Genomic DNA, 15727 nt, shown 5'->3' with positions numbered 1-15727 from the left:
AATCACTCATATCTCATGCTGCCTGGCTTTTTTCTGGTCTTTGAGGTGGCGCCTCACTCATGTAACCTCTGGTCTGAAGGCCTGTGTTCTTCTCCTTGCTGTCTGCATCTCCAGCATGCACACAGTAGGTGCTCTGTGCATAAGTGTTAGGGAAGGGAGAGAGGGAATGGGTGCCATACATGTGTGGGGCTGTTGTCTGCTGACCCTGGGCTTCCAGCAGAGCCCCCAAGCTGGAAGTGCTAACCACTCGACACTTCAGCATGTGTGGGGTTTTCCCTTTGCCTGGGTGCAGGCTTCCTCACAGACAGGCAGCTGCTCAGACACATCTTGTGCTCCCTGCCAGATGTCGAGTTCCTTGGGCTTGAAACCTCCTCGGGAGAAAGCTGCACAGGCAGGGGCAAGGTCTCTTAGCTCTGCACTTCTAACACCTGGTCTGACTGTTCTTTGCTGTGGGGTAGACCTTGACTTTATGAGGTGCTGCCCAGCCACCCCTAGATGCCAGTGGTTTCCCCAGTTTGGACAACCCAAAGTGCCTTCCCATGTTGCTCGTGTCTCCTGGTTTTACTGGATGGAGCTTGGCCGCAGCCAGGGTGAACACTGTGGCCTTGGGATGATATGGCTGAGGGTGGCAGGCAGGAGTCAAGGGACTCTTCACAGAAGCTTGAATCTATTTGGCCTGGTGTGAAATCTGGGGATAGGAGATGCTTGACCTCGGCAGTGGGGTCCTTTTACCTCTTGTCCCTCCCTCTCTCCCTCCCTTTCCTAACAGGACACCCCAAGTCCATTGCTGGCTCCCACGTAGCTTCTTGTCACACCTCAAAATTACCTACTGTGTGCACAAAATATGGAGGTGTCTTCTAAAGTGTGGGTCTTGTTTGTCATTTGGGGCAGCCTTGCTGACCCTTTAAGCTGAGGTGGCACCACTGGGTGTTGATCTAGCTGGCATGTCCCCATCTTAGCCCTGATGGGGGCTGGATTACCTCTTGGCTCCCGAGTTTCTTTGGGTTTATCTGTGAGCAGCTTGAAAGCTGGGAGAAGACTCGTTTCTGAGGATGGAGGCACATCTAGGGTATCAGGAGAGAAACTAATGAGGGACCCTGGCGAGGGAACTGAGAGGAGCCCAAGGTAGATGTTCCCTGAGGGAAGAAGGTGGTGTTTATGTACATTGTGGTGACATGGTGCCTCCTATGACCTCAGGGGTCCTGACCTTATACTATCTGGTGCCTGCTTTTCTCATGGCTGTGTGTCAGCTACTCTCAACCTAAGTTTTCTTCGTGATGGGAGTCATAGCCTCTTTGCCCCCACCCCTTCTACATCGGTGTCTCTGGTTCTGAGTTTAAGCAGCTGCCATCCCAGGCCAGACCTGACTTGATTCCCCAGTTGACACTGTTTTGAAGCAGAGGTGTGCACTTGGTGCCTTCTCTGAGCCCCACCTGGAGCTAGAGTAGAGGTGGCAATGATGGGCAAGGAGCTGGTACTTAAGGAAATTCCTAGAAATTCTATCCCCTTAGCATTGAATATGAGAGACCCAGGAATGTAAAGCACAGAACCCACAAGTAGTTATTATTCTGTGTTCTCTGAAATGCAATCAGCCTTGTACCTGTGGGTCTCATAGTCAGTGAAACCCCTCATCAAACCAAGCAAGGATTGGCAAGTAAAAACAAAAAGTGTCTGTCCTGAATGTGTTCAGATTTTTCTCTCTCCTGTCATTGTCCTCTAAGAAACAGACTATGAAACCAACTCACTACTTAATTAAATCCATTGGTCTTAGAACGATCTAGAGGTGATTAAAAGTACCCCTTTAATCCCAGCAGTTGGGAGGCAGACAGCAACCTTGTGTCTCTCTGGAGCTGTCCATGCCCCCTTTCTTTGAGACAGGGTCTCTCACTGTCTTGCTGGCCTGGTGCTCCCAAGCGAGGCTAGGCTAACTGGCTGGTGAGCCCCAGGGGTCCACCTGTCTCTGCTGCCCCTGCACTGAGGAGTCCCCAGCCCCAAATTGGTGCTTGCCTCCTCTGGCTCTTACATACTTTGCTTATTCCCTCCACATTTTGGAAGCTCCAAGCTGGGTTTGGCGACTTTCTGAGTCACTGCCCGAACAGCAGACTGGCTCCACACCAAACACCTTTGCTCCCTATGAAGAGTCAAATTCAGCTTCCTTCTGAAGACCAAGACAAGCACCCAGCCCTGCCTTAACTCTGCATTCTAGAGCCAGCTGCAATGGGGAGCCATAGTTGGGGCAGCAGTCATTCCGGATTGAATGACATGCAATTGAGCTCGGAATCCTGGAGGGATGACCCGCCACTTAAAACCTCAGTCTGTCAACTCTAGCGGATGTCTATAGCTGCTGGAAACACAAATTTCATCAAGTAACAGGAAGAGAAGCTGAAGACTTCTTCCCTAGTGGCGTGGTTTTTGGGTCTCTCTTTGCCTCGGTGGGACCTCTGGGATCAGATGGATGACAGCTTCATGCCCTGGAAAGGCAGCCACACTGACAGCCCTTGGGGACTTAGTCCATCACTTTCCTAGCACACTATGGGTGTCTGAGCTTGAGGGGTGCTCAGGTGAGAGAAGTCAGCTGTTTAATGACACTAAAAACTTCTGTGTCTCCAAAGCCTCCACGAAAGGCTCAGAATAGCATGGAATAGCATGGTTCCCTGCCATGCTGTACCCGCAGAGCCACCATGCTCATCAGGACTCACTTTTAGGACCTGATTACCACCTGCCAGGCCTAGTCTGCTTTCTGTTGCTGTGACAGACTCTGTGACCAAAAGCAGCTTGGGACAAAAGGTTCCAGCCTACAGTTGTAGTTCGTTGTGAAGGGAACCCGGGGCAGGAACCTGGAGGTAGGAGCTGAAGCAGAAGCCACAGAGGAATGCTGCTTACTGGCCTGCTCCCCATGGATTGTCCACCTTCTTACAGCATCCAGGACCACCAGCACTTCCCATAGTGCCACTTCCCATAGTGGTCTGGGTCCTCCCACATCAATGATTAATCAAGAAAATGTACCACAGGCTTGTCCCCAGGCCAGCGTGATGGAGGCATGTTCTCAATTGAAGTTTCCTCTTCCTAGATGACACTAGCTTGTGTCAAGTTGAAAAAAAAAAACCCAACCGGCACAGCAAGTGAGAGGTTCCAGGCAGTGGTGCTCCAGGGCTGTCAGGTGGGTGTAGGGTAGCCTCTGGTTAAGTTCTTTATCATCCTGGAGAGGCACTGTTTCCACCCACATGACTGTGGTGGATTCCTGGGGAGCCCTGGCCAGCTCCCACATGGCCCAATTAGAAGCTTTTGTGGACAGTCTGTTCCCCTTTACATGGAGCTCTGTGGCTCGGGGAGTGGAGGGAGGCTAGCCTGTCTGATGACTTATGGTCGGTATCTGGCTGTCACACAATGAATCACAGCACGTGATCGATACCCCAGGAATTGCTGTGTCTGGAGGGAGTGGGGTTCTGAGGCCTTGTAAACATGAATCTGCAGACAACGAGAGGTACACAAATGAAGGCAGCCTGCCGCTGGTTCATAAATACACCCCTCCAGTAAGTTGGGTGCATTTGGTTAGTCCTTGGAGTTCTAATAAAGAGGCCTGTTGTTAGGCGAGAGCTCAGATATGGTATCCTTCTTTATGCGCCTGCTTCCAAGGGAGCATGGGAAGCTCACAAAGTGCACAAGCTCGAAGATAAGGTTCATCATATGTGGAAGGTGGATCAGGGAAGGCAGCCTGGCATGGAAATGATCCTGGGATTAGGCCTAAGCTCCGTAAAGAATCAGTTTTAGGCTCACAGAAAAATCACACTGGGCAGTGGGGTGTAGCTCAGAGGCAGAGTGTACAGACAGAGCCTGTCTGCCTGAGCTCTTGGGTTCCAGCCCAACTACTGGCTAAACAACAAGCAGATAAGACAGGTGTGGTGGAACATACCTTCAGTCCCAACACTCAGGAGGTAGAGGCAGGAGGATCAGGACTTCAAGGCCACCCTCAGCTACATAGCAAGTTGGATGCTAACTTGGGATACATGAGACCATGTCTCAAAATAATCAATTAAGCAACTCTAACCCTGCATGTGGCTCATTTCCACATGCCCCTACACCAGCCTCCCTCTCACTAACAGCCGGCACTAGTGTGATATGTTCATTACAGCCAAGGCCTAGGGTTTACTCTAGGGCTACTCTTGGGTGCCACACATTCTGTGGGGTTTGCCAAGTATGTGATTCCAGTACCTACCATCAAGAATCATCTGGGGTCCCATCACTATCTAAATATCCCTTGTGCTTGGTCATGATCTCTCAGCCATAGCCACCTATGTCTCTGTCTTTATCTCTTCCTTTTCTAGAATGACAGTGTGGGAACTGGGCAGTATGTTGCTGTCAGACAAAGCAGCCTGTGCCCAAGTTTCCTCTGCGTCTGTTTGTGTCTCTTTATTTATTTAATTGTGTATTGTGGGGGGAGCGTGTGCCATGCACATTTGTGGAGGACAGAGGACTACTCTGGAGTCATTTCTCACCTTCCACTTTTCTGTGGGTTCTGGGAATTGAACTCAGATTGTCAGGTTTTCTCTGCAAGCACTTTACCTGCTGAGCCATTTCACTGGCCCGGCTTGGTTCTTCATAGTTATGAGTAATATGCTTCCCATTCAGTAGTTTTTTAAATCTACTCACTTAGGATGGACATAAGATTCGATGCAATTTTTGACAATTATAAACATACGCTTTCATTTCCTCTTTTCTTTTGATTTTATTCTTTTGTATTTTTTTGAGACAAAGTCTTATTCAATATCTCAGGCTGACCTTAGACTCAAAGCAATCCTGCTGCGTCAACTTCTCAGAGTGCTGAGAAACAGGCGTGTGCTACCATACCCAGCTTGGACATCAAAGGAAGTCAGGACAGGAACTCAAGCAGGGCAAGAACCTGGAGGCAGAAGCAGATGCAGAGGCCATGGAGGGGTGCTTCTCACTGGCTTGTTCCCCATGACTTGTTCAGCCTGCTTCCTAATAGAACCCAGGACCACCAGTCCAGGAATGGCACCATCCACAGTGGGCTGGGCCCTCCCCCATCAATCACTAATTAAGAAAATGCCCTATGAACTTGCCTGGTCTTGTGGAAGGATTTTCTTAACTGAGGTTCCCTCTTCTCAAATGATTTTGGCTTGTGCTACGTTAACATAAAACTAGCCAGCACAATGCAGTTCCTGGGAATTGAACCCATGCTCTCTAGAAGAGTAGTTAGTAATTTCAATTGCTGAGTCATATCTCCAGCCCCCTAATGCTTTGTTTTGTAAGACTATGCTGAGTTGTCCTTCGAGATGCCCTACATGGTTGCACTCTGTGTCTTCTGAGTCAGTAATGAGGGAGCAGGGCTGTCTGTTGTCTATGGGTTAAGGTCTCAGTGCTTTGTGTTTGGCCTTTTGGGGTGTGTGCAGCATGACCCCTGCGGCATCCCCTTGAGGTGTGAGGTCGGGACCTGTGGCACGGCACATCTTTCACGTTCATCCGCCATTTGTCAGTTCTGTTTGTTGAGGTTTTTGTTCAGGTATCTCACCCACTTTGGGGATAATTCATTTTGCTTATGAGTTTTCTTTGCATATTGGGTAGCCACAGCTCATACATTTGTGTTTGTTTTTGGAAGTATTTTCTCTAAGTCTGTGAGTAATAGTGATTTTACAGTGTGATTAAGTCCCTCACCCGTAGGGTAAGAGCTTTGAGGTTTTTTTTTTTTTTACTTTAAAAATTCTATTTATGTGCATGTGTTTTAGTATGGGAGGGGTGCCCATAGAAGCTACTAGAGTTACAGGCAGTGGTGAGCTATCTGATGTGGCTGCTAGGAACCAAAATCAGGACTTCTGCAAGAGCAGCCAGTGCTCTTAATTGCAGAGCTGTTTATCTGTCCCTAAGGTGTTTGTTGTTCATTTTTTTATAAATCTTTCTTAGAGCAGCTTTGGCTTACGGAGTTTCTAGAGAATGCTCACCCATTGCTAACATCTGATATCAGTGTGGCTTATTTTGCCACCATTGAACACATATCCACATGGGAGTGTTACAAAGCCCATGCAGCACTCTGACTTCCTCAGTTTCCCCAAATGTTTCTTCCTGTCTGGGAACTTCAGAGGGCCTGCACCATCTTTACTTGTCATGTTTCTGTGGGCCGTGTGGCTTTGATGGTTGCTTGGGCTTGTTCTCTTGGTGATGAGCTTGACAGCTTTAAGAACTGGTCTGGCATTTATTCAGATGCCCCTCCATGCACATTTGTTGAGTAAGTGTGGGGCTGGGGAGGAAGTTGGAGGAAGTGAAACACCCCTCTTACCTTGTATGAGGGCTCATACCATCAGACTGATTGAGTTCTGGGGTTCTAACCTAGACCTCCTAGCATGGCCCTGTCTTCAGCCTTTCTTCCCTGAAGGTCACCTGCTGAGCCATCCCATCCAGTAACTTTTGGAAGGGGTTCAGTTGGCACAACCCACTGTTAAGGAGTGGGGAGTTATGTCCTGCCTCCTAAAGGGCACAGTGGAGACTAGTGTCTGTCTGTGTAATTGTTCCTCCTGCTGATGTTTATTGGTGATTTAGTCTCTATGTATGTTTTACTGTATGCAGGTGTCCCTCCATATCTATGAGGGATGTAAGATCCCTCAGGTCTGTGCTCAAGTCACACAGAACCTGTGCACATCCTCTAGGAACCTGTGTCATCTCTAGATTTTTTCTAAAACCTGATTTATGGACGCTGTGAAAACCACTCCTACACCGTGTTATTTTTTGGTTGTATTTTACTGTTGTTATTTTCAATCTGTGCATTGCATTAACTTTACCTGTGAAGACGTGGATGAACTTCTGTTTACTCTGTATAGAACAGAACAAAGAAAAAACACCAACACCAACCCAGACCAATGACTTAGTCAGGCTTACAGGAGCACAGTGAGGAGTCACTCACAAGGGCCTAGGTAAAGGGTTACTTCTGGGAGTGTGGGTGCCCTACAGCAGCTGCATCACTGCAAAGTTCCACCCCAACGTGGGTTATACCCCTTATCTGCATAGATGGAGGTCCCCTTCATTAACCTTCAGTTTGTATCCTCTAACACAGTGGTTCTCGACCTTCCTAATGCTGCAACCCTTTAGTACATTTCCTCATGTTGTGGTGACCCCCCCAAACACACCACAAAATCATTCTCATTATTACTTTGTAACTAATTTTGCTACTGTTATGAATTATAATATAAATATCTTAGTTGACCCCTGTGAAAGGGGTCCTGCCCCACACGTTGAGAGTTGCTGCTTTAGCACCTTGGAAGAGATCAGCATGTAGCTGGGTAGCATTACATACACCTGGAGGGGAATGTCAGGTGGAAACAGCTGGATCTCACATCTGGGTCTGATGAGCCTCTCTTCCCCCTCATCCTGTGAGCGTCCACTAGCCTGACTTTGGGGGTCTCTTGTGGGCATCAGCTGCGTTGATGAAGATGGTGACAGCTGATACTGAGAGGAAAGTGTTCCCTGACTCGGGTTGGCTGAGTTCACAGGTAAGCAGCTGGCTGACACTGTGACCTCTGAACTGCCCCTGGAGAGTGATTCCCCATGGCTTATTTATTCTGCATCTTGCACTTTACATTTAGTATATAGCTCAGGTCAGCCTGTGTGCCCTGTGTCCAGTTGCCACATCTGTGATACACTCATCATTCCTCCCTGTGTTAAATTTTCCATTCTGGGACCCCTCAGCCTCCTAAATCAGTGTTTCAAGAATCCTGCTAGTGGCTGTCCAGCCCTTCAGAGGAGGGCTGGTTTTCACTACCATAGTTGTCGCCTGACACGGGGGAGTCACCTCTCCAGATGCTTGATTTCTGAGACCCCTTCCATGGAACACACACACACGCGCACACACACACACACACACACACACACACACACACACACGCCTAGTGGTGTATATAATTTTAAGGTCAGATGGTCCAAGTTTGGGGTACCAGCTCTCTGCTTAGGTGCACTTGCTGGATTTCTAAAGTTTTAAAAATCAAGGAAATCTCAACACATGAGAAATGAGGAACATTTTCCAGACATTATTTTGCAAACACCGGAGTTGGCCCAGCTTTCACATAACCCGAGGCTCACTGTTTTGGCTGGATTGGCTGGCTGATGAGCCCTTGGGATCCACCTGTCTCTGCTGGGGTAACATGCATGTGCACCTGTACCCAGGTTTATTTGGGTGCTGGGGATTCGATCTCAGGTCCTCGAGTGCTTATGTAGCAAGTACTCTTCCCACTGAGCCACCTCCTGCCTTGAGATGGAAACTCAACAATGGTGGTTCTCAACCTGTGGGTCATGACCCCTTTAGGGGGGGTCACACATCAGATAGCCTGCATATCAGATATCTACATTATGGTTCATAACGGTAGCAAAATTACAGGTATGAGGCAACAACAAAAGAATTGTATGGTTGGGAGTCACCACAACATGAGGAACTGTATCAAAGGGTCACAGCATCAGGAAGGTTGAGGACCACTGCTCTAGAGTGTTGTCACTCTGGGTCAAGTAACTTGTATGTTGTCCTCGTGCCCTGTGGTCACTTAATGTGGCACCCAGAGGACTCCAGTCCTTACTGTGCAGAAACCTTGCAGCCTAGTTCCTGACAGCCACAAAGGTTCTCTGTGTGTTATGTATTGGAAGGGGTGCTGGCCTTTCTGGTGTCTAAGTTCCTGTGAGGGACATGTCAAGATGGTGCCCAGGCTTCTGCCTTCAGTGAGCATGGCAGGGCTCTCCAGGATTCATGGCACCAAGGCCTGCACTATGGAAACCTTGCTGCTATTGATTTACATGTGACCCCATGTGTCTCTGCCATTGTCATGAGGGTGTCTGAATCACCCTGACTGTATGAACTCTCAGAGGCCATGGGCTCACAGAAAGAGCTGCTCATTTCAAGTACTCTAGTGTGGCTGAGCACAGTGGGGCTTGGCATCCTTCTCTGGGTATTTGTTCAATGCCTTTGTGTTCGGTTCCCTCAGAGACGCCCCTGACCTTGGCTGCTCAACTCGATGACTCCATGGAGGTCATAAAAGTTCTCAGAAATGGGGGTGCACATTTGGACTTCCGTGCCAGGGATGGGATGACCGCCCTTCACAAGGCTGCCCGGATGAGGAACCAGGTTGCCCTAAAGGTATGTCCTGAGCCTACCTTCTGTGGACAACAGAGTTCTTTATCTGGTCCCCTGAGATGGCCTCACAAAGGCTTCCTCCCCAGGGAACCATGACTCCTGTCCCCACTGAAGTGTAGAAGGGCAGTTGAGCATCAGGCTCTCCTGCCCTCTCTGTGGTATGGATGCTTCTAGAACTCAGTGTCTTAAGCCACCTTGTCCTCTCTGCTCTACAAGAAGGCTCATGTTTCCAATAAATGAGTTGGTGCTGAACTTTGTCGCTGCCCCTCAGAGGCCTCAAATTAGTAGTTCCAGCAGCCTTGATCCCGCCCCCTGCATTGCATTTCTGGGTGCCAGGCAGCTGTGGCCACACCCCATCTTCTCCTGAACTTCCATGTGGCATACACTCTATACCTATATTCTCCATGGCTGCTTCCCCACCCCGTTTTCCCATGCCTACCTTTGCAGGCCCATTTCCCTCCATGCCTGTCTTCCCCACTGCCATCCTCCCAACCCATCCCAGGTCCATCTCCCCATGCCCACCTTCCCATGCTCGTCTTCTGTGCCCATCTTCCCCCGTCCTGCCTGCACCCATCTCCCCAATGCCCATCTTTCCCCCACTGCCAGGCAGCATTCACCCCATCTTCCTTGTTCCCTTCATCCCCCATCTTCCTTCCTCCCATACATTTGTCCTTGCCCTGTCTGTCAGTGTATGCAGCATTGTCCAGAAAGAATGTGGCTCCCAGCCTGTTCTCCATCAGAGCTCGATGAGGAGGCCAGGTCCTCTGGCCACAGATTGACCTGAGATGGGGGCTTTCCTCTCTTTTCTGCCATCCCCACTTCACCTCATCTGTACCTTCCTACAGGCTTCTGGGAAGTCCACATGTTCCTGCCCCTGCTCCAGAGGCTCACTACTCCTTGACTCACCGGGGTCCCGCTGTCCTGTGTGTTACTTCAAATGCTGTGACTCTCTTTAGCACATGCAACCTTGATGACTCTCCACAGCTGTCTTCTGGGATATAGGGTTCTAGTCACCAGCAGGAACCTGTCAAGAAGAGGCAGCTGCAGGCTGTCTTTCATCTGGGCGCAGGCCATTCCTGCATCCCTGGACATCACCTGTCGCTTCCAGTTGGCAGTTAGGACTCTCCAGTATTGTGTGTGTCAGGGGGAAACATCAGGTATCCAGGCATGACTCAGCTTGGCCTGTGGGAAAGCAACCCATATGCGTCTTCAATTCACTCCATGTATGAGACTGGTGACTACTTTAAATTCTTTCCCTAGACTCTCCTGGAGCTTGGTGCCTCCCCAGATTACAAGGACAGCTATGGGCTCACACCATTGTACCACACGGCCATTGTGGGGGGTGACCCTTACTGCTGCGAGCTCCTTCTCCACGAACATGCCTCCGTGTGCTGCAAGGATGAGAATGGCTGGCACGAGATCCACCAGGTACGACTGCGCCTCTGCTTGCCACACCCACTGCTGAACTCCCCCTCCCATGATGCCAGACCCAGACCCCAGAGCAACCGAGTGCCAGGCCCCTTCTGCTGTCTTGGATGATCTACCCCAAGGTCCTGGAAAGTTTGTATTAGTCATCAGCATTTATACACTGACACCTTTACCTAGAGATGGCCATTTTCCATGCTGCAGGAGAAGCTATGTGATCACGATAGGCTGTTGTGTGTCTACAGCAAGTCTTCTAGAGTGGGGAGGGGTTGAGGGTATGCATCCCTAGGAACATGGCAAAGCAGGTACCAGGTGACCAGGACGAGGCCTGATTTCCTTGCACAGAGCATGAGGTTTTCAGACATTGCCTTGTAACTATGAAGTTGGGAGATGTGACAACTATGACCCTAAAATGAAACCAAATCTACCTGGTGGTTCTACTAGGGCAGCCTCTCATGAGCCCGGAGCAGGAAGAAAGGGTCCAAGTTCAAGACTGAGACCTGCACACAAGCCAAACAACAGCAGGGAGTGGTTACCAGCCCCAGACTTGGAGGGCCTGTGTTTCCAGGAATGGCAGAGCTGCCTGGGTGGAGCTGTGTCAACACAGTGATTACACACAGAAGGCTATTGGAAGGAATGTTAGTCCTCCAAATCTGGAGTTGATAGCCTGGAAGTCAAGGCCTTTGATCTGATTGGAGAAAGGGTCTGGGTATGTGGGCAGGCAGGAAGGTCAGGGGAGAGAGGCCAGAATAGGTTCTCACTTGGTGTTGATATGGTGATTGTCTATCATGGTTCTTGGTCTCTCTCAATGCCTGTGACACCTTTTACATAAATCCCTCCTGGAAGGAGGGGTTTCATGCCCACCTAGAGTGGTCCAGGGCCTAGGGCTACAGACTATAACAAGAGGAAAGCGGGCTCTGCAGGTTCTGCTCTCATCTGGCCTGTCTCTTGTGGAATCTGCTCTGGATTGTGGAGCCCCAGAGCCTGGAGAAGTCTCCATGCCTACATGGGGTGAGTGAGACTCTTTGATACTGCTGCTGGAACCCCAAGCCCACACTGGGTGGGGACCCCAGAGCAGAAACTATAATGGCTGTCTTGCCCGTGTGCCTGATGTGAGACCAGCTGCCTTTCCCATGCTTGCTTGATGAAGGACAGACCTTCCCCCATGATAGACTGCTGGGACGTGGTGCCAGGGCCTGATCCGAGTCCCTTGAGGTACTGCTCCGACAGTGTTCTATAAGATGGGGTAGAGGCCCAACTAGTAGCCTTTAAGGAAAGCGGTGGCCCTCCACATGAGCTGGAGACTGTCCAGTAAGCAGAGGCTCTTCGAGGGAAACCTGAGATGCCTAGAAAAAAAACAGGTCTACCCCAGATGCCGTTCAGGCTCCAGCTGCAGCACCAGCCCCCAACCAAGCTTCCACCCTTCCTGCAGACCTCACCCTGGCTGCCCTGTTACTATGGAAACCAACTCTTTCAAACATGATTTCAGGTATTTAAATTCTCTCTCTGTGCCTCCATATACACATTTTTTAAGTACAGTTATCTCTCAGGATCCTCAGAGGTCCCCAGTCCAGCACTTCTGAGATTCCCCAAACCCTTCTGTAACACAGTGTGGCATTTATATATAACACACAGATCTACCCAAGCATGTTCAGCCATCTCAAGGCGACTCTTGACATTTTGTTTTTGTCTGTTTTTCTGAGACAAGGTCTCAATCTGTGACCTAGGGTATCCTGGAACTCACTGCATAGTCCAAGCTAGCCTTGAACTTCAGGCAGTCCTGCTGCAACTTCCCAGGGATAGGATTGCAGGCATGGTTTATAATAACCTGGAGGATGTGAGTTCTCTGAGAACAATGGTTCCACCAAGTTTAGGGACAAGAAGAAGAGTAAGTCCGTGTCTATTTAGTAAAGATGCTAATTTTCCTCCAAGTATTTCTATCCATGGCCGTGGAAACCAGGGGTGACAGAGGTCACCGACATGAACATCAGGCTGTGTACATACATGTGCACCCTAGCAATTCTGTCTCTTTGGAAAACCCTGACTTACAGCCCTGAGAAATAGTGCAGGCACTAGGCTGCCTGCTTCCCTCTTCCTCTCAATTCTTACTGCTTCTCCTCCGTTCCCTGGGCCAGTAATGGCCTTCAGCGAGTGCTCAGCCCTGACTCTCTTGATCCCTTCCGCAGTGTTGGGCAGGGTTGATCGTAGCTTTCTGCTCAGCTGTCTCCATGGAATGGCCCCCACCCTTTCAATTGCCGACTTGCTTGTATCTGCAGTACTGCAGAAGCATCATGGGCCCCCGGCCTGTCCTCCCTCACCATCTCTGTTGCACTGACTGGGGATTCTACTGCACCTCAGGGCACCTGCCCACCTATGTTCACACAGCATGTTTCTGACAGAGCATCAGTGACACCTGTCACCCACTCAGTGTCCTGACACCAGGATGCAGTTGTGGACAGACTCCCAATACATGAGGGAAGCTAAACAGGAGACAAACAGGTGTTTTAAAAACCACATAGCTAAGTGCATGCACACATGCCTGCTCTGTCTCTGTCTCTGTCTCTCTGTCTCTCTTTCTCTCTCATGCATGCACGCGCGCGTGCACACACACACACACACACACACACACACACACACACACACACACGGACATGGAGGGAGAAGGTATATGTGCTCCATGTCCCCATGAGCATATACAGTGACCAGCAGGCACTTACGTCCTGGAGCAGGGGATGGTTGGCTATGGCACCTCTGCCCAGCACACTTGCAGGTTCTTTACCGTCTCCCTCTTCCTGCACCCCCTGGCCAACCTTCTCGCCCTTCCCTCTACCAGGTCAACCCCTCTTCACAGTTCAGTGACATCACACTTACTTGTCTGGCCTTTTCCTCTAAACTATGTGACGCTGGTCCTTATCTCTGACAGCCCTTGGCTGTGGGACCCTCTGGCTGTCACTGGTTTCTGGGCCCCACAGATGCCAAGTTCCATCCCGGGATTGATTGGGAGCTTTGTCATTTCATTGTCACCCAGATCCTTTAGTCCCTCAGTCCCTCAGCCACCAGACCCTGGTGCTCTGGAGACCTTGGAAGACTAAAACTCTGGAATCCTGAATCCTACTGCCTTTTCTCAGCTCAGCTCCAGGGTTTAGGCTGCCCTCTAGTGGTCACTTCAGACTAGGCTGGGAAACCTATGTTCTACTGAAGAACCAGGGTCTTTTCTGCCTGGCTTTTTGTCTCTTTTAGCTGCAGGCTGCTGTGTCTGTTAAATAGGATAACAACTGAGATGTTGCACAGACCCAGCAGGAGTAGGAGGCAGAGCCAACACCTCCTAGGTTATGCTCTTAGCCACAGTTCCCACTTACCCAGGCAAACACTACCCCACTCACCCTTTTTACATATCCTTAAGGCAACTCCCAGGAAGTGCTTCCTGTCCCTGTCAACAGGTGAGTTAGCAGGCTCAGAGAGAGTAAGTAACTTGGATAAAGCCACAGAGAGAGCAGTTGGTTGAACTAAGTGCATCCCTGCCTTGTCTTATTCCACTGGCTTCTCCTTCATCTCACCTTCATGCAGACCTCTCAAGCAGAAAGCATTCTTTTTTATTTTATTTTATTTTATTGGTTTTTACGAGACAGAGTTTCTCTGTATTGTTTCGGAGGCTATCGGTCCAGCCTGGCCTCAAACTCACAGAGATCCACCTGCCTCTGCCTCCCGAGTGCTGGGATTAAAGGCGTGAGCCACCACCGCCCGCCTCAGAAAGCATTCTTAATACAACAGTGTTTGGGGAAGAAGAAAATGCACAGGGTGGATGGGTTTTGTCGGGGTATCTACCTGGACTAATTCTGGACTCCTTGGAGAAGTCCCAGAGCCCCAGGTTTCTGGGCTCAGGATTTAACTTGGCTCCTCTGTGGGTAACACCACTGTCCATTGTAGCTTCCTGGTGTGGAGACATCTGCTTTCTCCTCAGGGCCTCTGGAGCCACCTCTTGGTAGCAGATGTGGCAAGTGGCTGGCCAGCTCCCTGCAGGTCTCAGAGCTGTCCTTTGGCTGTCTATTCCAAAGCCAGGTGCCTCATGCCCGAAAAGACTAGATTTCTGTTTGAATTCACAACTGCAAACTCATATCTTAAAAAAAACACTTATTTATATGTGTGTGTATGTTTGTGGCCATGTGTTTGTTTGTGGGTGTAGGCACCCATGAGAGTCAGAAGAGGGCATCAGATCCCCCCTGAACCTGGAATTACAGGCAACTATGAGCCACCCAACATGGGTGCTAGGAACTGAACTTGGGACCTCTGGAAGAGAAGGAAGCATTCTTAATTTTGTTTTGATTGTTAGTTATTTTTATTTTATGTATGTAAGTGTTTCATTTGCATGCATGTGTGCCATGTGTTTGCAGTGCCCATGGAGACCAGAAGAGGGCACTAGGCCCTTTGGAATTGGAGTTACAGATGGTTGTGACCTGATATGTCAGTGCTGGGAACTGAACCTGGGTCCTTTGGAGGAACACAGAGTATTCTTAACTGCAGAGCCACCTTTCCAGTCCCAAATGCATATCTTTAAAATTTGTTGTTTAAATGCCCTTAATTCTTGTCCTTATTACCCAAATAAATACATGTTCATCATAGACACCTGGGAAAGTACACACACACACACACACACACACACACACACACACACACCACACTCATAAACACACCACGTACACATACACCACACTCATAAACACACCACGTACACACACACCACGCTCATAAACACACCACGTACACACACACCACGCTCATAAACATACCACGTACACACACACACCACATACCATAACACACCACGCACACCATATATACACGCACCATATACACACACGCCACACATACCATATACACACACCACACTACCCACCCCACAAACACATCTCATTAAAGAAACCAAACCAAACCAGTGCATTCCCACTGCTCATGGGCATCAAGAGGGACCTGGGTGTTTTCAGTTCTTTTTTTTTCTCTCTCCCCCACCACACACACAGCCACAGTGTAGCCTGCAGTATTCTGGGTACAACACAAGCAAGATCCTCAGGGAGAAGAAAGCTACCTGACCAAGAGGCCAGCTCATAATGGCCCTCACCAACTCCCGCTTACTCCCATACTGTATGTCTGCATCACTAGTATGGGATGAATTTTTGCCCA

The 15727-nt window shown here is 49.5% G+C and overlaps 1 protein-coding gene across 1 annotated transcript in view; it reads left to right on the top strand.

Annotated features, from left to right (window-relative positions):
- Shank2 (SH3 and multiple ankyrin repeat domains 2) overlaps positions 1-15727 on the top strand; it is a 433677-nt gene that overhangs the window by 76527 nt on the left and 341423 nt on the right. Inside the window, 2 exon segments of the mRNA XM_021227358.2 lie at positions 8976-9127; positions 10385-10552. Coding sequence (XP_021083017.2) covers positions 8976-9127; positions 10385-10552 — 320 coding nt within the window.

The sequence above is a fragment of the Mesocricetus auratus genome, unplaced genomic scaffold (assembly GCF_017639785.1).
Source record: "Mesocricetus auratus isolate SY011 unplaced genomic scaffold, BCM_Maur_2.0 Super-Scaffold_4256, whole genome shotgun sequence".
In the NCBI taxonomy this organism is placed as follows: domain Eukaryota; kingdom Metazoa; phylum Chordata; class Mammalia; order Rodentia; family Cricetidae; genus Mesocricetus; species Mesocricetus auratus.
The sequence above is the reverse complement of the archived record's forward strand: the minus strand, read 5'-3'. Positions and strand labels throughout refer to the sequence as shown.